A 25,241-nucleotide genomic window follows, 5' to 3' on the forward strand; every position below is an offset into this window, starting at 1 on the left:
CAGGGCTCCAGTTATCTGGCTTACACTGGGGCTAACCTGAGTAGCCTCAAGCTGCTCCCAGGGCAGGTCTTCCATGTGCCGGACTGTACACCATGTGGGCCCGAGCAGCCTTGAGCCATTCCAAGGGCCAGCTCTCCATGTGCCGGTCTGCACACCGCTCTGTCCAGACCTCTGCTGAGGATGCAGGCTCGAGCTGCCTCGATGCGGCTCCCAGAACCTGAGCCCTGTGTGCTGGCCTGTGCACCACTGGGGCAAAGAAGAAATCCTGTGGAGCATCTTCCCTGTCCAGTGTACCTCGCCATCTCTGGCCAGCATGCTCCAAGCAGGGGCAGGGCAATCTCCCCGCCCCCCCCCCCACCCCCCGGCTGTTACCTGATAAATAGAAATGTTCCACCAATCCAGAATGTCCTTTTCCAAGCCGGGCTTGCCGGGCGAAAGCAGTGAGTTTGCCACATGAGTATACAACTAGGTATCTTCAACTGGGAAGGACTTCTATCAACAGTTGCCCCATGACAAACGTGTTAACCGTAACTGAATTCAAGCTAATCAGCCTGCTTGACTGGCTCTGGCTTCACATTTTACAATATCCCAAATGGCTGATCTTTGCTAAACAATATTCCCCTATTTTGTAAGCAGCCCCCAGTCCTTCTGGAGGCTGCTTAATATTTAAGCTGGTTAAAATGTGGTTTTAAACCTGATATGGACAGACATACAAGTTCAAAGCTGCCTGGAAGGTTCAAAAACATACCTAGAAAATCAAGCGCTATTCTGAACCAGTTCAGGATTACATATGGACACAAAGCATTCTCTGCCACAAGTAGGCTAACTGTATGCCATGCTACTGCTGCAGGTGGCCACTGTGATATGCGGACAGAAGTCAGCTTCTCTGTTTTTTCCCTTTTCCTGGCACTTTTTATCAATGGGCTCCCTTGCATGGCTTTTCTAAAAAAAGGTATCTTGCCCTTACTCCCTGCTTCACTGCCCCACCTCATCATGCCCCCACAGCCCCTGGGCACCCAAAAGCCTGGGTCCAAGCACGCCTCCTCTTGCCCACCCACCCCAAGTTTGGCATGCACACTGCAGATTTTAGTCAGTTGCCATCTATTGAAGTCTATTGAACTTGTGTTTAGGAGAAAAAAGAAAGTGGAAAAGTGAAAATGTCCCCAGCCACAGATCACCCAACCACAGGGACCTCAAAAGGAGAAAGGGGTACAAGCAGCCTCTCCCTGCCCACTTACCCACTGTAAGCCACGCTGGGCTGGGTGCTCACTCACATCCTATGGTGTCACAGCCACCAGAGTGCATAAATGATTGTGAGTTGATTCCCAATCAGTGACATTTGGGAACAATTCACTTGTTACATGTGTCTGCAGCATCCCACAATTGAGAACCAGTTCCCTATCATTTTTTAATGGTCCAGTTGCTATGTGTATCTAGACATCTCTGGTCTTTTCTTAGGGCATGAAGAGATGTAAGACTTGGAATATTCTAAATACACTTTAAATCCCAAGGATGTGGTCTGGGGTGGGGAGGGAGGTGCTTTAATTAGACTGTCTCCAAGAGCTGCTCTAATTAAAGTGCCCACGGTGTCATGTCTATTCAGTGTCTTCCACTTCAAAATGGTGGCAGGGGCACTTTAACTAAAGCTTGTTCAATAAGCTTTACTTAAACCACTCCCACTACCATTTTGAAGTGTGGGGACGCTGAATACACAGGATGCAGAGGCTGCTGGAGTGTGCTACTTAGCACACTCCAACAGACTCAATTAACTGAGTCTGCTCTGATGTGTGCTAATTAGCACATGGAGCAGATGTTTAGCATTTGTATAGGTGCCTTAAGAGTCTAGACATACAAGCCACTTTAGACTGGTTTAAACTTCCTGGAACATTTCAAAAGCACACTGGGAAAATCAATTACTATTTTGGGTCAATCTTCCTTGAACCAGTTCAATGTTATGTGTGGACACAGAGCATCCCAAACTGCACTGTTCCTCAACCCCCCAAATCCAGTTAGGACAATAGGGCTGCTCTGAGATACAACCAGCACTCTATTGGCCAAAGTGTTTGCAGGAGTGGGGAAATAGACCCCTGTGTCAATATCACTTCCCTGATAGGAGCTCTCAGTGAGGGTCCCAGGCCTAAGGCCTTGTTACATGGTAACTTTAGGTGGCTTCTGGAGCTCTTAACTCTTTGACTGGCTGCATGTTAAAACCTTTTAAGTGGTTTAAAGCACTAGTTATCCAGCTTAACATTATCCCAGTTCAGGACAGGAAAATCTCGAATCTATCTAATTTTCCTCCTGTTTTATTAACTTGTGGTCACTCTCCACAGCTTTTCCACCCAAGTTGAAGCCCTCCAGCATACCAGGAGGCAGTGGGCCTACTGTGTCTCCTGCCTCCACTCCTGGCGAGAGCAGAGCCAGCTGAGTCTAAGCAGGGGATGGGGGGGCCCCATGTTGCTTGGACCTGGCTCTTCTTCCCACTAGGAACAGAGCCAGCTGAGCCTGTGTGGTATGGTTCCCCACTACTCTCAGTGGGGAGTAGAGCCACAGGTCCAGGCAATGTGGTCCCCTGTAACAGGGGGCCTGCTCGGGGCTGATCTCACTGTGGCCCACCCACCTGTTCCTGGGCTAACCACCCACATTCTCACCTGCCACGCCTTGTTGTTAATTAGTTAAATAGATGTTAATAAGCGGGAGGCTGCCCATTTCCTGCCCCAATGCCAGGGGGGGCTATCTGCGGCTTTTTCCTCCCCTACACCACAGCCCAAGCCTTGCAGATAGCATCTATAGTTATCATCATCACAGGCCTCCACACTGGGCCCCAGAATCCTACTATTGAACCCCACCTGGATTCCTCTCCTCAGGCGGTCTCTTCTGCCTTCATGCTGGGCAACATAGCTCCCTGAACTGTTTCCCCTTTGGGTGTGATCCCCCCACCAGGACCTTCAGCTCACTAGCCCTGACCCATCTCCAGGCCAGTCAGAACCCCAGGCCCTCAGCTCTTGGGCATTCCTCGCAGTGGGCCTTCAACCCCCGGCCCTTTGACCCTTCTGGTCCTGGCCCCAGCCTGGGCCAGTCAGGGAAAGTTCAGACAGGACTGAGTCTATGGCCCTTACTCTTTCTCCATGGTGTCCACCTTCCAAACCCTCCAACAAAGGGGTAACCCACCCGGTTGTGGGGGCTAGGGGTTAAGGCACCCCAACCTGCCTTTCACCAGGGTGGTAACTGGCCTGGCATTTCCTGGGGGCTCCTGTACCACTGGGAGTCCCATCAGGCCACCCACTCCTGGCTGGGTGCAGTTTTAGGTCATGCCCAGGACCAGAAGCCTCTTTACCAGCCCCTACAGCTCCTCCCTTACTTCCAGATGTTACTAGCAGCCCTCCGGCCAGGCAATATTGTTGCGTGGCCTCCAGCAGCGGAACTGCCCTGTTTTAATGGGCAGACCTCAGTTCAAAATTGCTGCCCTCATCAGGCATCTGGCAGCTCCAGGCCCTTAAAGTGGCAGGCACAAACAGTGCCCTGCCGCATCCCCCCAACCCTGATCAGACCCAGCTGGCTCTGCTCCCAGCAGGAGCAGAACTGGTTAGAATGGTGATGGGAAGCACGATGCAGCACTCACTCTGATCTGAGGGAGCAGGAAGCCTGTCCTTCCCCTAGCTCTTTCCCCTTTCCCTGTGTAACAAGCCTCTAGTGGTAAGTCACAGTTATGCAGGTGAAGGGCAAGCAGACCAGGTTTTTTGGCTGAATGTGGGACTGCTCCAGTAAGCTGAACAGAACTAAACTAATTAATATTTGTTCAGCTTACAGCATACAGTTTGACAATGCCCTTATGTGGTGCAGGTGCGGGTAGCAGGGTTCTATGTGGGGGAGGATGCTTTGTGGCCCCCTGCTTGTGGTGGGTGGATGGTTGTGCCTGTAATGGTAAAAACATGTCAATTTTTAGGTGGTGGTGGTGAGACAGAAAGCAAACACAATGGGTGCTTAACAGAACGGGAACTCTGTCAATTCCATGCTCAGTGTGAAGTGATTTGGCCCATTAACTGTGAATTGTTCTTCTCTGTGCTGCCCTCTTGCAGCCAGTCCTACCCTGCAGGTTGCACTGTGCACACTGCCTTCTGTCAAGGGACAATTGTGCACCAGTTCTCAATCAGTGACATTCTTGGAATGATTCAAGTGTTATGTCTTTCTGCACTCTTAGTTCCTGCCTTCCCTTGCCCAATTATGCCAGTCGCTGCTCAGCATAAATCTTCAATTCTGACCATCTGCCTCAGGCTCCCCAAGTCCTAGAGAGCATTCAGACTAATCCCTGCCATCCTGGTTTCTATCTCTTGTTTTTGTCTCTTTGGATTGGAAAGTTCACTGTGTGCCTTGGCTTCTGGCTTTGACCATTGGACTGGCTTCCCTTTCCCCCACAACTCTGACCATGTCTTCTGAGAACAAACAATCAAAGGCTGTGGTGGCTTTTGGCAGTGTGCTGGTGCTAGTTTACACTTATCTTCAAATGAAGAAAAGTTTGCTGAAATCTAAATGGCCTTTTGTCTATAGGGAAGAATAACAGTATCACATTTTGAGACCCAGCATGTACATCTTGTATTATTATTATTGTTGTTGTTGTTGATGTTGTTGTTGTTGTTTGGAACAACAAACAACCCCCCTCAAACTTGTTGTCATTTCATCACAGGCAATGGATGGTTCCTGGATAAAGTTGTCATCAAATATGAAGAAGAGGATGAAGAGCAAGAGGTGGTCTTTCCCTGTAATAGGTATGCCATTCAAGGGAAACCAGAATTGTTACACTGCTAACATCTTGAGGAAATATTGCAAAATAGTGTAGGGGTAAGAAGGAAATAGAATTTATTCCTCCAAGCCATGGAGCAATGGCTTGCAGGATCAGTGTGTGAGTGTATGGGATAAGGTGAAGAAGTTCAGAGGCCAAGTCATGTGAAGCCGGAAAGGTGCACTAATCTCTTCTAGAGGCTCGTCATACCTCTTAAATAGTGTTTCAATTCCCTATGCCATAACATGTATTACATATATTAGGGATTTAGGCCAGACCGTTTTGTATTCCCAGTCACTACAGATCATTCAAGTGAACTTAACATATTAGAAATCTTTGAAGAGACCTTAATCTCTAGATAGCAAGCTATCTAGAGGATAACTAAAGCATTTCCTTTCACTTAGCAAATATCTATTTCTCTGTCTCAGTAGCTCTAGAATTTTGCTGCTGTAGGCAATATTGGAAAATATCCAACTCTCTCAGCTCCTAGTCACAGTCACTAAATTTTCTACTGCTTCAAATATTTTGCTACCTTAGGCAGCAACTGGAGCCTTGGGCATCCTCTATGTTAAAGCAGGTCCCTCCATCATAAATATTAGACAGGAATAAAATGCATATATGGCCACACCTTATATTGGTATAGAGAGATACATTGGAGGAACTTATCAAATGAATTATGCACTGTATTAAAATAGATATAAGATCTTGGAATTCATTCAGAACTAACTTTATGGTTACAAACTGGTTCTTCATATCTACTCTGTAATTTTGGAGAAGCCTCAGTCATGAGGATCTTTTAGAAATTCAATAAAAACATTTATGCCTGTCTTTTAAAGGTATGTTCCCCACAGTTAAAAAAAATGCAAAAGCCTTGAAAATGGTTGGCTCAGAACTGTTTACTTCCCTCAAAACTATTATTGTTGTTATCAGTGGTTTTTTGTCTATTGAAGTGTTTAATTAGCTTGGATTACATTAAAGAAGGTTATTGGTAGCGTAGACAGATGAGACAATTGTTTCTGTAATTTCAGTGAGGTTTTATGAGATTTCTCCTAAGGGAGGGATACTTAGCTTGGATAGTGGGCTTGCTATAAAACTGTCTTGTCAAAAATAAGTTATTAAGCACTAGGAAGAAAGGTTAGAGACATTATAAGGAGAACAGGAGGGGCTCTATCACTCTGCCTGCAGTGTGAGGGCTGCCAAGGAACTAAAGTTTCCCTTCTGTTTTTAAAAAATGGTTAGTGATCTTTTGATTCCCTGGAGGAGGATCGGGAGAGATTTCACAAAGGTTAATCAAGCTATTTATTGCAACAATAATTTAAACATAATGGAGCCTAGTCTTTCTTCCACATACCAGAGATTTATTCACATAGTGTGCCTATGTATGGAAGGTTATACTGACGACCACATTTGAAAAAATAAAAGAGCTACTTAAAGGCCATCAGCAATTGTAATATCAGGAAGGGGAGTCTGTAAGGATGTATTTTTGTTGTGTGTCAAGACTGAGGTTAAGTCCCTTTAAATTCCATATCATACAATGAAGGGAAAAATTGGTATGAAATTAACATTCATAGTGTTCATCTAGAAAAGAAACAATGTAAGCTACACAGAATATATATAAGGTGCAGGGACAACACAGATCAATAAAATACCAGATCCTTGTCCCAAAGAAGTAACAACTTAAGGGCTTGATCCTGTAAATACTAACTACCCAGTAGAACATTAACTCCCATTAGTATTCCCAGTGTCTTGTAGAAATATATTGGGCTACATAATCTGTGGTGTAAATTAGCACCAAAAAAGTAAGCAGAGCAATGCTAATTTTCACCAGAGGAGAATTTGCTCCAGGAAATGCTTACAAGTCTTAGATGGACAAGAGAGGCATTAAGACACTGAGGGGAGTGGCAGTAATTCTGAGATTCATTGTAATAAATCCAATTGCTAGCTACCATCCTAACTACTATCTCTCCTTCCCCACCCTCTTTTTTTAACAAAGATGGCTAGATGAGTACCAAGATGATGGGAAGATTGAGAGAGAGCTAATTGCCAAAAGTAGGTATTCAGTTACAGATAATTTGCATTATAATAATGTATCGATATCAAATGACTAGTTATGCCTGTAAACTCCTTGCGAGTATGATTATAACTTAGACATATTTGTTTGCTGATAGAGCTTTTTCAGATAAAACTTTAATTCTCTCTTCATTTTTCAGAAAATGGTAATTTACAGAAGGCAGTCATGAGAGGTGAGAAACCTTTTATATTTTCTTGCCATAATGTTGACATTAAGAGTTGAATTTAAAAACAATATGAAGTAATACGTTTCCTCATTCATACAAAATATCAAATATTAAGGGAAGTGGTCAAAAACTGGTCAATAATGGTCTACAAAAGTGACTTGTCAAATCATTTAAATGAATTGAGTGAAAAAACAAAATTTGTACAAACTTCTAGTTTTCTTCCCATTTCCATTATTTTGTCTTGAAATCAGTCAGAAAGTCCTCTGAGAACAAATTCAAGAATTTATTATCCCCATGTCACCGTCATTTACTACATAAGGACAGTTCCCCCAACAAGCATCAGTAAATTGAAAAATGTATGGTGGAGTGACAAACGAAGCAGTTTCAGGCCAGAGTTCAGGATGGTATCCTCAGAGTATCTAGAAATAATGCAGACTTAAGCTATAAAATTGATTAGCACAGCTAAATGCAATATCTTTGTTCAGTTGAATAAAACTGGCTGCCTTAATGAAAACAACATACTCTTTCTATCTGTTTACGTGTCTAGCTACAAACCTGGCCCCACTGCTGTAGTGGAAAACCTCAAACAACAGCAATGGGCTGTATCTACACAACAGTGGACTGTACCAGGGCATGCTGCTGTGAAAACATGTTCATCTATTTATACAATGCTAAAAATGTCATGCGTTCACTGTTAGATAAATGTTAAGCTTGCCCTGGGCACATGCCAGAAGTTATCAACAAGACATCTCTTTTGGTATTTGGTGTGTGCAGAGTGGGAATGTGAGGGCAAAGTGTGTTTTGCATAGCATGATCTGATGCTCTTCAGACATGGCTGACAGTCTCTGTCTTTGATTTCTAACCAGATTTAAGGATCAATAGACTGGGTAGCATATTTGTGTTTTGATTTATATTTGTGTGTGAGTGCGTATACTGGATCTGCCCAGGTAATTTCTGACTCCATCTCCAGTGAAGTCTCTTGCATTCAAAGTCTGGCTGAAAGACTGTGTTCCACGAAAAATAGAACTCTCATAGAGGGAGAGGAGAGTAGGACCACTCCCATCAAGAGTTCTAATTATCATAACAGAGACCCTGAATTGAACTCTGTATTTAATAAGTATCCAATTAAGAAGAGAGCATCACAGTGCTTGTGGCAATTTCTGTTCCAAAGTAAATTGATACAAAAATAGTCCATTCCAGGGGGGTTTTCTGGGCTGTATGGCATCATTTTTAGATATAATCATGTCTTGCAATAAATAAGCACACATGCACGAGTCATCAGGACTCTATTCATGCCGGACAGCATGAGGCACACTCTTCAGGAAAATTAAATAAAGTAATGGGGTGTTGAACCTCCACAAACATGGAGGAGTCCAAAAGACCCTCAAAAGCTGCACGCTAGTTTACCAGTCGGAGGGCATATGCTTTCAATAGTAAATGTACATTTGAAGAATGCACATTCTTCAGAAAGCTTTACCTGGCCTATCAGCACCACCTTGGTCTTGCTTGTATTCATTCTTAGCATTTTTCTCTACATTCAGGTACATCTTCAGCTAAGCATGGAGAGGTAAGAGTAGGAGATGGTATTCTTGCATTGATGTGAAGGACACAAAGAACTCTATGATATGTGAACACTGGTGACACTTCAGTCTGTCTCGTCTTACCAGTTGCCCTATGTATCTGTAGAATAATGCCAGGGAAGACTGAGGCTTGCAAAACGTTCAAAATCACAGGCTGCCAAGGGATTTTTTAAATCAAACCTGCAGGAATTCACCAATGTACAGTACCTAGGTTTATTACAAAATAACCTAGAGAAAATGCCTGATCCTCAGTAGAGAAGTCATCTCCTGGAGGTTCCAACGGTGCCGACTGCTACTGGTATGGTGCCTCATATCTTGTAACGAGCAGTGCTTTCACAGATTGTGTTTAAGAGTTCTTGTAGTACATGCACATGCTAAATATCAGACAGCTGGTAGAGATGGCAGTACACTGGTGTTACTGATTTTTTTTTTAATGCAAAGGCCCTTGGGCACTTGTGCTGTAACAGACTTCAGTAGCTACAATCTGTAAGTAGTTTTCAAGGGAAGCCATCAAAAAAGTACACTGTAGTAATCCAGCTTTGCCCGGAGGTCACAAAGGCGGGAATCATTGTGCTGAGGTCTAAGTTTGAAAACAAAGGTCGCGCATCAAAACACTTCAGATATAGTAAGCCACCCTCAAACAATCACATTTTAGCTGGATATGGTTAATATTGTTCAGTCCCTATCTTCCCCCTTATCTTCACCCCACTAGGGGTATTTGAAACTGGCCATCATTTTGTTAAGCCAATTTCATGAGCTAGGCTGGCATTCTGCTGTCTAGAAATGGAGGATTACTTCCAGTACCCAGCATGCAGGTTGTTACACTTTTTTTTTCCCTACAAGCTACTTATGGCAATAGCTCTGGCCACAAGCAGTAGACTTAGAGCAAACACGCTGGGGACCATTTGCAAATTGTGGTGAAACTCTATCAAATCAAGCACAGCAGCAAGTTTGTCCTTGCCCTTTTGACCCCACCTTTTGCACTTGGTGCAAGAGAGAAGGGCTCCAACCCAGTATATTACTCTGGCAAAGAAGATGAATAATTGCTTTCAGAGCTCAAATAAAGTTATTTCAAGAGAAAACCAAACTCTTCGCCACCCTGTCAAACTGCTTTATATTGCAGGGATGACTTACTATTTCCTTATTTCTCCTCTCACCTTTTGCCCTCGGGATAGGTAGAGTCTTGAAACAGTGCACAGTAAGATGTTTTCTCTCAAGTGACAGGCAAGAGGCAAGAATGCCACAAGGCTGTTTAATTCTGCAGTCAATTAACAGGAGCCAGATTCCTGCAGTGTGGTTCATGAAATGCTCTGGGGTATTGCAGAGGTTTGTGGGTGTTGCATAAAATACGGCACAACGACAGTAAAACAGCTCACTTAACAGTTATTTTTAGCTTGGATCTTCTTGTGTCATGCAAGAATAGTAGAAACATAAATATATAAAAACAAAGTGAATAGAAAACACAGAAGAAAGCTCTCCCTAGAAATTCCTCTAATTATAGATTTCTGAGATTTCTTCTGCCCTGGTAAAGATGATTACAGATCCTCCCCAAACTCCTGGCTGAATATTATTGGTCCAGCTGTAAATTATTATTATTGGCCCAGCAGTGCATGTTTGATAGGGATGTGTGAAACGGGCTATATTCAATTTGGATTCGGATTCAGCCCAAACTGGGGACAGTGATTAGATTTGTTGATTTGGATCACTGTCCCCAATTCAGTTTGGCCAAATCTGAAGATTCGATATTGATTTGGAGAATCAGCAATTTGGCCATAGACACAGCTTTGTTTTGTTCTTCTACATACCTCAAGGTAGTAGGTGCAGCTCGTGAACGCTGCAAAGGTGGGGTGGATGGAGCATCCCACAGGAGCGCGGGGTGTCCCCTGTGTGCTCGGAAGCAAACCTGGAAGTGGACCACAAGTACTTCCCGTCCACTTCCAGGTCCGCTGCCAAGTGCACAGGGAGCCCCCCTGTGTCCCCTTGGCTTATGACTGGCCATGTGGGGACCCCAGGTGCCTCCCCAGACCCAGGAGGCACCAGTTGCCAAGCCGGGGGATGCAGGGGGCCCCCCACGGTGCTTCCTGGCAGACCCGGAAGTGGACCGGAAGTGCTTCTGGTCCACTTCTGGGTCTGCTGCTGAGCACGCTGCCCTCTCCCCGCTCAGACCCCCCCATCCCTGCACCCCTGTGCGATGCTCCATCCGCCCCAGCATGTCAGTATTCACGAGCCACCTGGTACCTTGAGGTATGTAAAAAAAATATTTAAAGCTGTGTGTATAACCAAATTGTCAAATCTTTCCAAATCTCTCCTAATCGATTTGGAAGGTTCTGATTCGATTCGGGGAGTTTAAAGAGACTCCTGATTTGATTTGGATTTAGAGATTTGGTCACCTAATTGGGCTGAATCTCTGCTGAATCGAATCAGCAACTGAAGCTTTGCACAGCCATAATGTTTGGTAAATGCAGATTGTAGTGCAGAAGTGAAGCATGCAGGCTGGCATATGTTACAGGAAGCTACCACAACAAGGAAAGCAAGCAAGTCAGGAGTCAGTCAAATTGCTACGATCACTGTAAAGTAATTTAAACAGCTACAGCATCTTGCAAAGTGTAATGCTATTGTCATTCCTAAGAAAAAATACCGTTGTAGGGAAAATCAGAGGCATATCTGCAAAAAGCTACCACTGACCTAAATGACTCGTATAATAGTAGTAGTAGATTTAACTTTCTTTTTTTTTTACTTTCCCATTTTCAATCTTAAAATACAGTGTTTGTTTAAAACACTTTAGAACTTACAAGTTTTCTTTATGCATGCCACTAAAACTTTGATTTATTTTCCCCCCTGCTTCTTCTTAAATCTCTTCCATGTATCAAACTGCTTTAAGTGTGTGCTGGGAAGAATATTATTAAGGTTAATTCTGCTTCATTTATTAAGGTCAACAAAAGGTCTATGCTTGCACAGCATTGTCGGGTTAACACAAACACAAAAACCTTAGTTATATGGATTTTTATCTTTTAGAAAAAACTGAGAATTTTGGTACTTTGTAAAATAGCCTTCTCCCTTCTGTTCCCCCGATTCATGAAAACTTCCCAAACACTAATGTTCAAAATAAAGAGTCATAGCTTATAACTTAACATAAATAGAATCAAAAAGGCACAAATTAAAATGCATCCTTTTAGTAGCTGTGTATATGAGGGAAAAAAGCCAAAATTTTCAAATCTGTTTAGAGTGAAAAACCTAATGCCCTCAATTTTCAAAGATGCTAACGATTCTGTTAAAAAAAAAGAACTGAGGCTGTAGATGGATTTAAAAATCCTACTTGTTGTGCTAAACAAACTGTTGTGCTAAACTCTCAGGCCTCTCTGCCAGCTGCTCAACTGGGCTGAGCAGTCTCCAGCAGCCTGCTGGGAGGTGTGCAGGAGTGCCTCCAACTTTCTGGCCTCAGCTAGTTCAGGCAGCCTATGTGTTGCTCCCTCCCTGGTTCTGGTTACTCAGCCTAACCTAGGGCACTTAGAGTAAAGCATGAGACTTAGATAGTTTCCACTGAGTTCATGTGGAAGAAATCTTTCAGCTAGCTTGTTACTTAGCAAACTAAGAGGTACATATTTGAATGCTCTTCTTTATCTGAGCTAGGAAAAGCCATAGAACAATTAGATGTGATATAGAAAACCTTTTCTGAGATGAAAATCAGAATAGGCATGTGGGGGTTTTTGCTTTCACTCGAGAGTTTGGTTTTTGATCTTACCTCTCGAATAGCCTGACTTGAGCACTTCCACATCTTAAATCTGACTGTCACCTGGCACGTCTTGATCTAATTTGATGTTATCAGTCGGGAGGTGTTATTAATGCAGAATGACTCTGGAAATATAGATAGAAATTTTTTCTTTTTTTTGATTGATATCTTGCTTCCAGTTCTTCCAGACAACCCCCAGACTCTTTACCCCCAAGAAAATCCAAGGTTTTCTTTTTCTTTTATGTATCTAGTTTTCAGGATACTTTGTTATATTTATTTAACATAAAACAACATGCATATAATTATGTAAAGTCAGACATATGAACTGTTTATACTTTTCTTTTATTAAACGACAAAGAAACTTCCTTCAGTCTCTTGCTTCTTTTCTCCTCTTTACTTTTTTTTTTTGGCTCCCAGAGTACAGTTAGTCCAAATCTAGATCCCAAATGGGACCAGGGAAACAAAACAGAAAAAAAATGAACCTGACCTTAATTAACCCCAGTGGGACTCCGCTGTCCCCCTTTTATTTTTTCCCTCTCTTTTTTGCGGTTTCTACTGTATCTATCCCCTCCTCTAGATGCATTAATTCTCACTTCTTCAAGGGTTCCTGGCTGTCCCCTTCAGTTGAGTCCCTCTCTCCCAGCTGGAGCCGACCCCTGAGACACCTCCATCCCAGTCTCTGCTCCATGGCTCCTCTTCTTTCAGATCACCCTCTTCTCTTGTTTTTTCTGCATGCCACACCCGCCCCTGCCACGTGGCCACCTCCCAACTTCAATGAACATCTACTCTGGAAGCGCCTTTCTCCTGGCGTGGTCTCAGTCCCCATTTCCCTGGTCTCCTTTTTTTCCTCACAAGGCAGAATAAAACAAAAAAGAAAATAGTCAAGCAAATAACACAAACTGAATACACTAAAACAAACAGATGGGGGTGGGGGGGAAGGGAGGTGGAAAGAGGAAAAAATACAATGTGGCATACAAACAGGCAAATAGTACATACAATGTGTAAGTGAGTCTAGCACCCCAAATATAGCTCATGGAAATAAACAGCAACCTTGAAGCCATACCTGGGCACATCTACATGAGACATTTACTGTGGAGTTGCCTAATTAGTTCTGCAGTAAAAGTAATTGTCTACATGTGTAGTGCTATTAGGACTAATTAACAGACAGAGAAAACTAATTAACTCTGCCATAGGGTAGTAATGCCAGACACAAGTACTACCCTACAGCAGAGTTATTTACTCCATCACAGCGCACATGTAAATACAGATAAGGCGGGCTGGGGAATGAGGGTGGTTCAGTGTGGTGGCTACCTGCTGGCTAGCCCCTCATTGAAGCACTCTCATGCTCCAGCCAGCCCCTCTGTAGTATGTTGAGCCAGGTAAGAGCTCTGCCCTGGCTCAATGTGCTGCTGTCCTGGGCACACATATAGATGTGGCCCCCAGCAGCAATAAACTCCAGTATGAACTGTGTTGGAGTTTAATCAGGTGCAATAATTGCACATGTCTATGTGCCCCCCATGTCCATGAAAGGGGTTTTGTTTATATCAAATCCACTAGCTAATGCAAAACTATAGATATTTAGGTCACAATCTAAACATAGATTCTTAATTTCAAAGCTTTGTTAAGTTTTTTTGAACATCGGATATATTTGGCACGTCCAAATGAGCGCATACGTGAGATTCCCTGGGGACAAATTGCAGTGGCACGTGGTTGTGCCACTGCTACTTATCTCCAGGGAATGGTCATGTATGCATGCTTTGGTGCATGCCAGATTGCCCTGGGATGGGTATGGGAAGCTGGGGCCAGCACCTGGGCTGGCCCCAGCAGCCTTACCTGTGGTCCTGGGAGCCTCCCAGGTCTGCACTGGCAGCAATTCCAAGGTGCATGGAGTCTGGCTGACAGCTGGAGCATGGCTCGGGCTGGCCAGGCTCCAGTTTTGAGCATCACACAGTGCAGGCACATGCACCACTCTGCTTTGTTTTGGAGCATTTTTTTTTAGATACCAGGTATCTAAAAATCAGGAGGTCTAAAAAACGTGGAGAACCTTTTGACATGTGCCATATGCATTTTGCCTTTGAGGTGCCACAAAGTGCACATGTGCACTCATCTGGACATGCCCGTTATGCGCAAAGGACTTTTTAATTTTAAATTTCAGGGTAAGTTCTATTCAGCCAGTTAAGACTATAACATCCACTACGTCACATGACATTCTTTCTTTTTCCTGACTGGTTTTCTATAACTTCTTAAACAGAATAATGAATAACTTTTGAAATCCCTTCCCAGGGTCTTTTCTGCTAGAATTCATTCCATTTACAGGCTTTGTAAACATTATTATGAGCATGTCAGCCATCCAAATGCTCAAATCTTTGGGCTGTGCTTCTACTAATCTGATCCCTTAAAACAGAGCAAATTGAGCACGACATTTTTCAGATACATCTTTGAGAAACACGGCTTAATTTTTACTATTCAACCAGCTGTGGGCTGTTGTATATAGTTCTCTAAAATGTACTTTAAAATTTAAATTAAATACTCTAAAATGTACTTTAAATTTGTACTTTAAATATTCAATCCTCCTTCTGTAATTTTTGTGTTAAATATATAAATGTATACAATTCATAAAAAATTAAATAAATCAATTGTTTGTAGCAACCAATTTATTATACATCATTAATGTGACCAGTTAGCCAAGGATTTTTCTCTCCTTTTTGTTATTATTATTCCCTTGTAGACCTACCTCCCTACTCTTGTCCATATCACATCCTGTTTAGATTGTAATCTCATTGAGGCAGAGGATGTTTGTCTTCGTAAAGCAGCCTGTAAATGTGTGTCAATATTTAAATACTTTGTAATAGTGATCTTGAACACTGTCTTCATTTTCTCCAAGTGTTTAAAATGTGGTGATATTTTTACTTCTATTTAGGACAGCAGTGGAGACTACAGGTTAAAACTGCTGGGGATTCCCCAGAATCACAGGAATGGAAAAGAACCCTTGTGATATATGGATCAAAGGGCAAAAGTGATGACATTCTGCTTTCTCCACAAAGCCCAGGACAAACATGCTTTCTACCCAGAGCAATGGATGAATTCCTAGTAAGTCATAAATATATTATACTAACCAGAAATTATAATGACACACTACTTAGCCAAAAGATATAGTGAAATGTTACTTTGGTTGCTACAAGTGACATATTTACTTATAAAGATGGGGTGATACAGTTTTAGATCTTGGGCCAATTTCTGCCCATCATCCTATTTTCCTGTATCCAGCTGCAGTTATCACTTCTTACTGTACATGACTGGGCATCAAGGATATAAATAAGGGAGAAATATGATCTTTTTCTTGCAATTGGTTACATTTTGTCCATAGTTCTGCATTTCTTTAATTTTTCTGAAGAATTTTGGATGCAGATGATAAGAGAGGCAACACAACAAGTCCTATGAGGAGAGACTGAGGGACCTGGACCTCTTCAGCCTCTGCAACAGAAGGCTGAGAGGTGATTTTATGGCTGCCTACAAATTTGTTAGGGGGACACAACAAGGGATTCACCAGAGCACCTCTTGGGGTAACAATGACAAACTACAAAACTTCAGAAGTAGCCCTAACTTGATCCTGGTTATCTACACACTTCACATATAAGGTTCTTGAACCCATCCTGCTGCTCTTAGGAGGTCACAATCTACCTTGGCCATCTAGACTTCATAATTACAAATTGTAATGGTTGGCTTAAAAACCCACTGTCCCCACCCCAGGCCACATCTGGACCACAGGGATCCTCCCAGGCTGGATCCAGACCCAAATCTGATGATGGAGTGAGTGGCAGTCACTGTAACTGCCACTGTATTCAGGGAACCATGGAGATTAACACAGCCATTCTTTTTTTACTATGCTGTGGTCCAATTGTATCTCTAATTGGGCCCCTATCCCAGGATCTGGTGGCAGGATCTGTCCCTGCTTGCCCCAGCTTTGAATTCCAGGAGTTCTCCAAGCCCTGCAAACCATATCTTTGACACCCCTGGCCTAGAAGACATGTGTGCCTTCTAGCCAGTCACCAGAAGGCAGTAGCTTGCAACCAAGGCAGTTGCTGAAGGCACTGAAAGATTGTTCTATGACTGAGTACCAAAAACATATGGTATAGGTTAACATTTTAGAAAAGGGCACTAAAGTAGATGCTTGAAAACTCCCCAAAGTGACCTGGCCCCGGGCAGGAAAGCAGCCAGTGATTAGAGATGAGGCAGGTTGTCAGCAAGCACTTCCAGTCCCAAGAAAGGCAGATACTCTGTGAAACACCCACACAGTTTGGCTTGTTGTCCCTGCTGCAGCATGTTCTAACAAATGCAGAAATCAGAGCTTAGTCATATCCAAGCTGACTGGAATTCTCAAAGTGGCTTCATTTGCAAGGGGTATCTCTTGGCAAGAGTGATTAATTTCTGTGACAAAGTACATGCTATTGAAACTAGTATAGCAAGTTGTAAGTAATCATTTTTCCTTTAGTTAGCACTCTGGAAATGAACATAGAAAAAAACTGTCATAATTCTTGTAGGTTTATATTTGGGAATACATGTGGTACTCTTCTTTTTTCCTCTTGGCTGTTTATGCCTTTGGTTTTTGCTTTATGTCAGAACCTTAATATTGTTTTATTCTTTTTTGTGCATAAAGTTTTGTCTTTTCGCTACATGACACAGTGTTTCACAGTTTTTGTTGTAAGCAAATCAAATCAGGAGACCAAGTGCTGAATAGTGGTTGGTGTTTCATGAAAACTACTGAAAACTGTTCTGGTTAGGAACAATTTATTTGATATACCATAGTTTCTTTTTTCTTCTTGTATTTGTCATCATTACTACGGACCTTTGTATAATGCAGGATCTTTGTTAAATGAGCTCATCTGTTTCCATTCACGGCAGCACAATAGTTTACTGTGGAAATGATTATGATATCATGATTAACGAAGAACTGTGAATTTGGCTGAGCAATGAGTAGGAGCTGCTGAACTCCTAAAAAAAATGCAGATCCTGATTTTAGGCAATCTAAAGTGGAAAAAAGAAGGACTGCAAATTATGCAGTGTAGGCAAGTTGAATTGTTTCAAAACAGTTAACAAGTATGCTTAATTTTGTCTCCAGAGATCCACTCATTACATACTTTGTCACTGGCAACGCATAGGGGGTGCACACGGGTGCACATGCACCCCCTAAGCATGGAGGTGCACCTCCTACGAAAAGGTATCACTGATACTGTTGGTGGCACCTGAGGGCAGTCGCCACTTGCCACCCCTGCTGTCAACACCGCGGGCAATGTCTGCGGATGGTCAGTGATCACCACTGGCCACTGCTGAAGCTGCTGGTGGTGTCTGTGCGTGGTTGCCAACCCCTGGTCGGCACTCACCACCCCCACACCCTCCACTGCCAACAGTGCCGGCAGCATCTGCAGGAGCTTCCTGTTTAACGCCACTGTGCTCTGCCACTGCTGTGCCTCCCCAGCTGCCAGGGGCATGCATCATTCATGTACTCTGTGTACTTATTTATATTGCATTTGAAGGTGCAACTATCCCAGGTGCTCTAAGTCAAGGGCATACACATTGTGTTTGTACACTGCGGTTGCTGATTAGGCCCAAAATACTTCTTAAAGTCTTCTGAAAGTATTTAATCATTAGTTCCTTCATTGCAAATGGTAAACAAATATAACCAAGTATGTAATACAATAGAGAACTCTCAGTTTAAATCTATTTGCTTTCAGTGCTCTTAAGCTTTGATAATTGTAGTACTGGGTGACTGCCCAGTTAAAAACAAGTTAACTACATATAAGATGTAGCAAGCAAATTGAGAAAAGAGAAATTATATTTTGAATCCACTGGGAGTGGCAGGGCTGGGCAGGAGAAGAGCAACAGAGAAACCAATACAGAACAGGAAACAGAAGAGGAACCTATATTGTTGGAATAGACTCTGTGTTTTCTTTGAAGGGGAAACTGAATAAACTAAATGTATTGGTCAGAAGTGGAGGTGAGCTCATAATGGAGAGAAGGGGCAGGGAACTCCAACAAAAAACCCCAATCTTTTTGTATTTATGTAAATGACTGTGTTTTACTTTAGCTATACTTAGTTGATCCCTTTGTGGTTTAATTAGGCCACAGAGGTCATGAAAGTAAATACAGAGATTGCATGGGCATGCACATTTATATCATATGTATATATCCCTCTCCAACAGCTTATCCTATTTCCTGACATCTTGCATTCCAAGTTTGTCAGAGGATGTATTTGGAAGACACACTATCTGTGCTTCTAGTATCCAAATAACCATAATATGAAAAGTAACACATTATGTGGATAGGGTCCCTAAAACAACTATCCAGATGGTTAACACAGTTGCAAATGAGCTAAGCAAACATGTGAACAGAAGCCTATGAAAACAGAACAGTGCACAAATACGTGACTACTTGATGTTAATGATGAAGAGGAAGACAGAAAATTAAAGACCCCTCAAAGACCTTTGTAAATATTTTGTTGGGATGGGACTGAAGTCTGGATTTCTGTAGCTGTTATAGAGAGGCGATTAAATGAATAAATGATCTGATCACACCCTTTCTAACCAGCATCATTCATACACACACCCACTTTTTATATGAAAGTTACAGAAAATTTAATTTAAATGCTGCACCCAGATAAGAAATCATACAGCAGTCTCCATATTCTAAGATTGATGCCTTTGGAGAAGTCCTACATAGCACAATAAGGAAAAGATTTTAAATATTATAAAATTCCCTAACCAAAAGCCTAGTGGCTTCTTCAAGACTTTCTCTTGATTATAAGAGCTGCATTTCTTCAATTATAGAAAAGAAGCAACACCATGCTGTTTAGTATGTGAGCAATCACAACTAATACCGCACAGACATTTCAAGTATGAAGGACTAAATACTTGAGTCAATCTATGATTAACTGAGAGGGAAATACATATGGAAAAATGAATTAGGAAATGTTGAATTATGAATAAACATAGAAAAATGGATTTCTGCTTGCAAATGTTCCATGAACTGAGGAAGAGGTCATGTACTTTGTTACATATTATTTGATCACCTTTTTGAAGGGCTTTTTACATTAATTTGAAACTAACAGGGATCAGAGGTTGAAAAGTTAATTATTGCATCAAAGGTAGGAGACTTGATAAATGATAGATTTATCATATTAAATTGATATGGTAACAGTGTACAGGTAGGGTGGTGGACTGAAAGATCTGAATAGAAGAGGGACCAAATTAAAGCAAAAATGTTAAAGAAGAGATGTATCTAGTACATTTAATTGAAATTGTCCATAATAGTGTAATTGAGTAGATTAGAGGGAAGTCTGGTCACAGACATTTTCTTGTTAGATGTTACAGTCTTAGCATTCCATGAAATCATGGCTGTAAGAAATGAAGGTGAAAAGTTTTAAAGCAATTGATGCTTTGAAACATGGTGAAATATTTTATGAGTTTAACTCCTTGTGCAGTACATCTTCAGTATATACTCTCTGCTTGTTTTCTGCAAGCAATGCAATGAATAAAATTGTCATTAGGCATTTAAAATGTAAGAGTAGAGAAATCTAGAGATGTAGAGGCCCAGACTGAATAAGGCAAAATATGAGTGTGAGATACACTCCAACACACTAAGTAAAAAGAGACACATTTGATTGTTTTAATGTTGTATTTCTAAACAAAGGTAGAGTAAGCAATCCCTGGAATATACGACTGATATAAATGGAATCCAGATTCCATTTCTAAGAAGGAAAGCCTGCAGGCAATAATCTTACAAATAGGTTATCTGGCTCTGAAACAGAAGATGTAATGACTAGGGACCTGCTTAATTCACGGTTTCACAGATTTTGTGGAAACCACATCATTCAGGATTGCCCATAAAATCCACAAACTCATTGAAAAACAGCTTAATAAAAAATAAAATGGTGGCTCCCCAGTGGGAGTCAGTGGTCCTTGCTGCCGGGCCTGGAAGGCACTGGCTGGTGCGGCAGCACAAAGGGCAGTATACAAGATGGTGGCTTCCTCCCATCCCTTCTCTCCCTGCTAGGGCCTCTCTACCAATGAGTAGGTGGGGTGGCACAAAGGGCAGCCAGCAATCAAGATGGTGGCCACCCTGTTGTCCTTCCTCCTTGAGGGGCAGGGCCTCACTGCCAATCAGTGCCATGGGGCACGGCCGCTGCTAAATGCTCATGAAATCAGTTCTGTATGCCACAAACAGAATGTGAAAAATCCTTTGTTTTGCCATGATTTAAGTAGGGTCCCTTCTAATTACACCATTGCTTCTGAAGAAAGCTACAGTTTAGGCATGTGAAAGAGCAGTGCATTTCCCTCTTGATGCATTGGAAAAGTTACAATTAGTGTTAGTAAGAGATGAATATATCTTTTTAAAGGAATTTGTGGCAGGACACCTTTGGTGCCTGCCACTTTAAGGGCAGGAAACAGGCAGCAGCCAGGTGCCTGATAAAGGCAGCCATTTTGGACCCAGGGATATAAACTGGGTTGAAGTTTCCTGCAGGAGGAAGGAGGTAACATCAGACTTAGTGGCTGCTCCACCCATAGTCAGGAAGTTAGGTCAAGGGCTATGGGGTGGAGGTGACCTCTTTGTCCTGAGTAAGACATAAAACTGTACCCTGCTGGGGAAGGGTGCTCTGGTGGGTTTCCCAGTGGCATGGGAACCTCCAAGAAATGCCAGGCCAGTTACCGCCCTAGTGAAAGGAGGGGCGGGGTGCCTTATAATCCCAGCCCACATCCCTGGTGGTATTCTAATGAGCAGGGGGAGCCCAGGGCTCATTGAGGAACCCTGAAGCAGAGCTCAGGTCGGAGGAGGGACCTGGGGCCATGCCCAGGTGGCAGGGAAAGCCTGGAGGCAATGAATAGTGAGACCCTGAGAGAGGGGCAACAATTAGAGCAGCCCTAGGAGTGTGGGCAAGTGAGGAGGCCCAGTGGATATAGAGTGGCATGGCAAGGGGCCAGGAGTGAAATAGGCCTATAGCTGTAGAATCCCTCAGTCAACGCTCAGGTGAGGGTAGCAGGAGATGCCCAACAGAGTGCACTGGGGCTGACCGAGATGAGGAGAGCTAGGCCAGAAGCTGGGTGAGGCCAGGCAGGATGAGTGTGGCCCTGAGTGAGGGCAGTATGAAAGAGGCCGGGCGAGCAGACTAAGTGGGACCCTGGTGAGAGAGGGGTGGTATATGAGTGGCCCTCTGGGGCTGTAGAAAAGAGCTACAACTGTGTGCCCAGTTTGCTCTGGCCATAGGCCGGAGGAGTAACACCAGAGTAACATCTGTGAGGCATGGGACCTGTGAAGGGGAGGTTGGAGCAGGTATGAGGCCCTTGTCAGCAGGGTGAGTAATAGATAACCTCCTGCCTTAGTAGCGACTGTCATATTTTTCCATCGAGGCGCAGCAGATGAGTGAAGTGGGCAGTTACCCCAGGAGCAGGGTGGCTGGTGGAGACCTGATGTAGAGGTTACCCTGTTACAGAATTAGACCGCTTAATGACCTAAGCATAGTATTTCTAATGAGAGCCTTTGCAACCCTTTACAAACTTTAAAAATGCTTGCAACCAAAGGGAGACAGTGCCCCATTGTGTGTACAAAGACATTCTGAAGCACAGTAGAACCAATTTAATTCCTCCGGACAGGACTAGGAAAAAGTATGGCTGAACTTTAAAAGGAAACACAAACCTTCTCTTCACTCTACAGAGGATGGTCTTATGTCTTCTTGAGCAAAGCCTAGAGGTAAACAGTGGCAAGTCAGGATAAAAAAAAGAGGACAGCTAAAAGAAGTGCCACCTAAAAAATTGGGATTCAGAAGTTAAGAGCACCACTGCACTTTAAGGCCATGGGCAATACTTGTGCAATACCGTGGACTGTGGAGATGCTTTCTTACCACTGCCCCTCTAGGTTGAACTTTCTCCTACCTTCTGAGGCTTAGGATGGAGGTGGAACTGGCCCATTACTCTCTTCTGATTCTAGACTCATTTTAAGATTGTGGAACTGGGAAAGACCTTTTCCATCATCCAGTTCAGTACCTTGGTACTGAAAGTAATCTCCACAAAGAAATCCTTCCATAAACCAGTCAAGCTCTCATAAACCAATAGGATGGATTGTGGTAGGTGTCATGTCTTTAACTGACAGTTTTCTTTAAATATGCAAAATATTCCACTATCTCTTAGATTAAAATTAATTAGTAAAGGGTCCAACCCTTAGCTCTGCTTTTTATCTAACTTGAAACCCCCACTATTTCTTGCTGTTGACTGATAAATCTTCCCTTCTTTGGGTGTCATCATTGCTGGTTATATAGGCTGCTTTGCCTGATGATTCTTATGAATATTTCTTTTCTGTCCATTCCATTAGTTATCACATTTCTGGTCCCGCTTCCTTCCCCCTAGAAGAGGTGCAGAAAAGAGAGGAAGACAGTGAGTTCCCTCCTGCTCTAAGATACCAAAGAGGCTATAAGAACTTCCTACTCTTGTCCTCAGGCCATAAGGAAAAGTAGAAAGTTACAAGGATGCATGTTATGGTAAATGTTGCCATGTCTAACATTAAAGGCCCAAACCCATTGATTGTAGTAATACTTTACATACTCCTTTCCTTCGTGTCCTTACATACCTCCCATATGTAGGTTTTACGGTCTGAATTTTAATTAATTTAGCCTCACTGCACACGAGTGGAAAAAGTGTCAATTCTTTTTTACACATCTAAGGTCAGACTGGAATCTATGGCAAGGCCAGGAATAGCTTCCTTTATTTCCTGTACTTTAACCACAAAATCATCCTTCCTTTGTGTTAAAATTTATTTAATGCACCCTGTGCTGGTTGGAAAAGTCTCCATTAATGAAACAGTTTTGATAGTCCACTCTTCTTCATGGTATTTATTGTAGGTAGAAACTGGAGATGTGGGAGATGTGTACAAGATTCGGGTCACCTGTGATGATTTGCCAGGCTTTGAGGGCTGGCATTTAAAGTCTTTTCACATGGACGAGCTACATACGAAACAAGAAGTGAACTTTGACTGTAGCTGTTGGCTGTCTCTTAACAGAGGAGACAAGAAGCTGGTGAAAGAATTCCCTGCAGTGAATGAGGACCAGAAACCTTTACCAGGTAAAAATAGCAAGAAGATATGAACAATGTGAACCATCCTTTGAAAAAGAATCAATGCAGCAATATCATAATTTATGACTTTTTCTGTATTAGTTATCTACAGCAGCTCCCCAGCAATTCTGTTCATATGTGCCCGGAAAAAATGCTGGACACTTTAAAACTTCTCTGAGTTTAATGACAAATTGGATTTAACATTTGTTAAATCTTGTGCATAAGTCCAAGTGTGCAAAATTGAGAAACATAATTACACTTAATAAATGATAAGGCACATAATTCAAGACTATGGAAGTCATTTTTTGGTAGATTTAGTATTGAATTCTTTATTTTATCATATATAGCTTGAGTTACTGAAGTGGATATCAGAAATAATCCTTACCATGCAATAAAGTTGTCCTTTATTTCCAAGGGCATTTTTGTAATGTGCTAATGGCTGTGTTATCAAAGGGCTTTCAAAAATGCACCTAGACAATGAATGCATATAAAACCCCATACTTGCTCATGAAAAGTGACAGTAAAACATGCAAGTGCTTAGTGGTCTGGGATAGTTTCTGAAAACTGGATGTTCTAATGCAATTTGCTGCTAAATATTTTAAATTGCTATTGATCCTAAAGGGGCACTACCCTGATTAATCAACATATTATATGGGTAAATAGTAACTAAATAGGAACATATGTTAAAAACAATATTTGGAAATATTTTTACAGGTTTATTCTGTTATATTAGGGCATCCATATGTGTAGAGATGGCTTTTACTGTATTAATAATCTCAGAAGAATGTCCAACCTGACAAGAGTAGATTAAGCAGAAGGCAGGGTAGATCTGCACTGTACTGAACAACTAAAGCTTTCATAAGAATCAGTTTATTTCATCAGAGAATTGAATTGTATAAAAGGATTATAAAGGCAGGAGATTTTGATGCTGACAATGAATCCACTGAGTAGATATATTAGCATACATGTAGATACTATGCTGCATCTATCCCTTCTGCTCTAATGTACATAATTTCATGATAAGTTCTTCTTCTTTGGCTGTTGCTGAATATTAAGACATGTTGCTTTTGACAAGAGAGACCTGAACTCTCTTGAGTTTTAAACCTCCAGGCTCTCACACAACAAAAAAGAACCGAGTAGAATGTTCCCAGCTATGGAACCACAGGCTGGATCCAGACATGCAGGCACGCGTGGTTTGTGCCACCACAAATCTCTTTGCAGCACCACAAACTGCACAGGTTGCCTTGCACTGCTAATTTGCAGCACTGGAGCAAAATTTGCTACTAGGATTTCCCAGTAGCAACCTCCCCCCCTCCAAAAAAAAAAAAAGGAAAAAAAGAGAAGAAAAAGAAAAGACAAAGAAAAAAATCTGGAGAAAAAAGTGTTGCAGAACATAGCAAAGTGTTGTGTGCCAGGACAAACATGGAAAAAAGGGAGCAGGCAGCCCTGGGATGTCTGCTTCTCCACTTCACATGCTGCAGAGCCCCTACACTGAGGCTGTGGCTCAGCTGTTCTGCAGCTGGCTGTGGCTCAGTGTGCAATGAGACAGGAGCTCCATGCACTGAGACATGCGGAGACAGAGCAGCAGTCAGCCCAGGGGTGCCTCCTTCCCTGTCTTGAGGTACCCTGCACCTCAGCCAGTGGGGGAGCAGCTGGCTGGGGTACAGGGTGCCTCAGCATGGGGGCTCCACAGCACACACAGGGCTGCCTGGTCCCCCATCTCCATGTGCCACTCCCTGGGTGGCTGGGGCACAGGGGGTCTCAGCATGGGGGCTTCCTGCCAGCTAGCCCCATGCTGAAGCACCTTGGGCCCCAGCCAGC

General features: G+C 42.7%; 1 protein-coding gene across 1 annotated transcript in view; it reads left to right on the forward strand.

The window, feature by feature from the left end:
• LOC149869243 (lipoxygenase homology domain-containing protein 1-like) overlaps positions 1-25,241 on the forward strand; it is a 270,001-nt gene that overhangs the window by 131,430 nt on the left and 113,330 nt on the right. The window contains exons 28-32 of the mRNA XM_090037326.1: positions 4,682-4,763; positions 6,771-6,826; positions 6,988-7,020; positions 15,245-15,414; positions 23,210-23,429. Coding sequence (XP_089893452.1) covers positions 4,682-4,763; positions 6,771-6,826; positions 6,988-7,020; positions 15,245-15,414; positions 23,210-23,429 — 561 coding nt within the window. The remainder of the gene's footprint in view (positions 1-4,681; positions 4,764-6,770; positions 6,827-6,987; positions 7,021-15,244; positions 15,415-23,209; positions 23,430-25,241) is intronic.

The sequence above is a fragment of the Crocodylus siamensis genome, chromosome 3, assembly GCF_052110815.1.
Source record: "Crocodylus siamensis isolate JL-2025a chromosome 3, ASM5211081v1, whole genome shotgun sequence".
Classification (NCBI taxonomy): domain Eukaryota; kingdom Metazoa; phylum Chordata; order Crocodylia; family Crocodylidae; genus Crocodylus; species Crocodylus siamensis.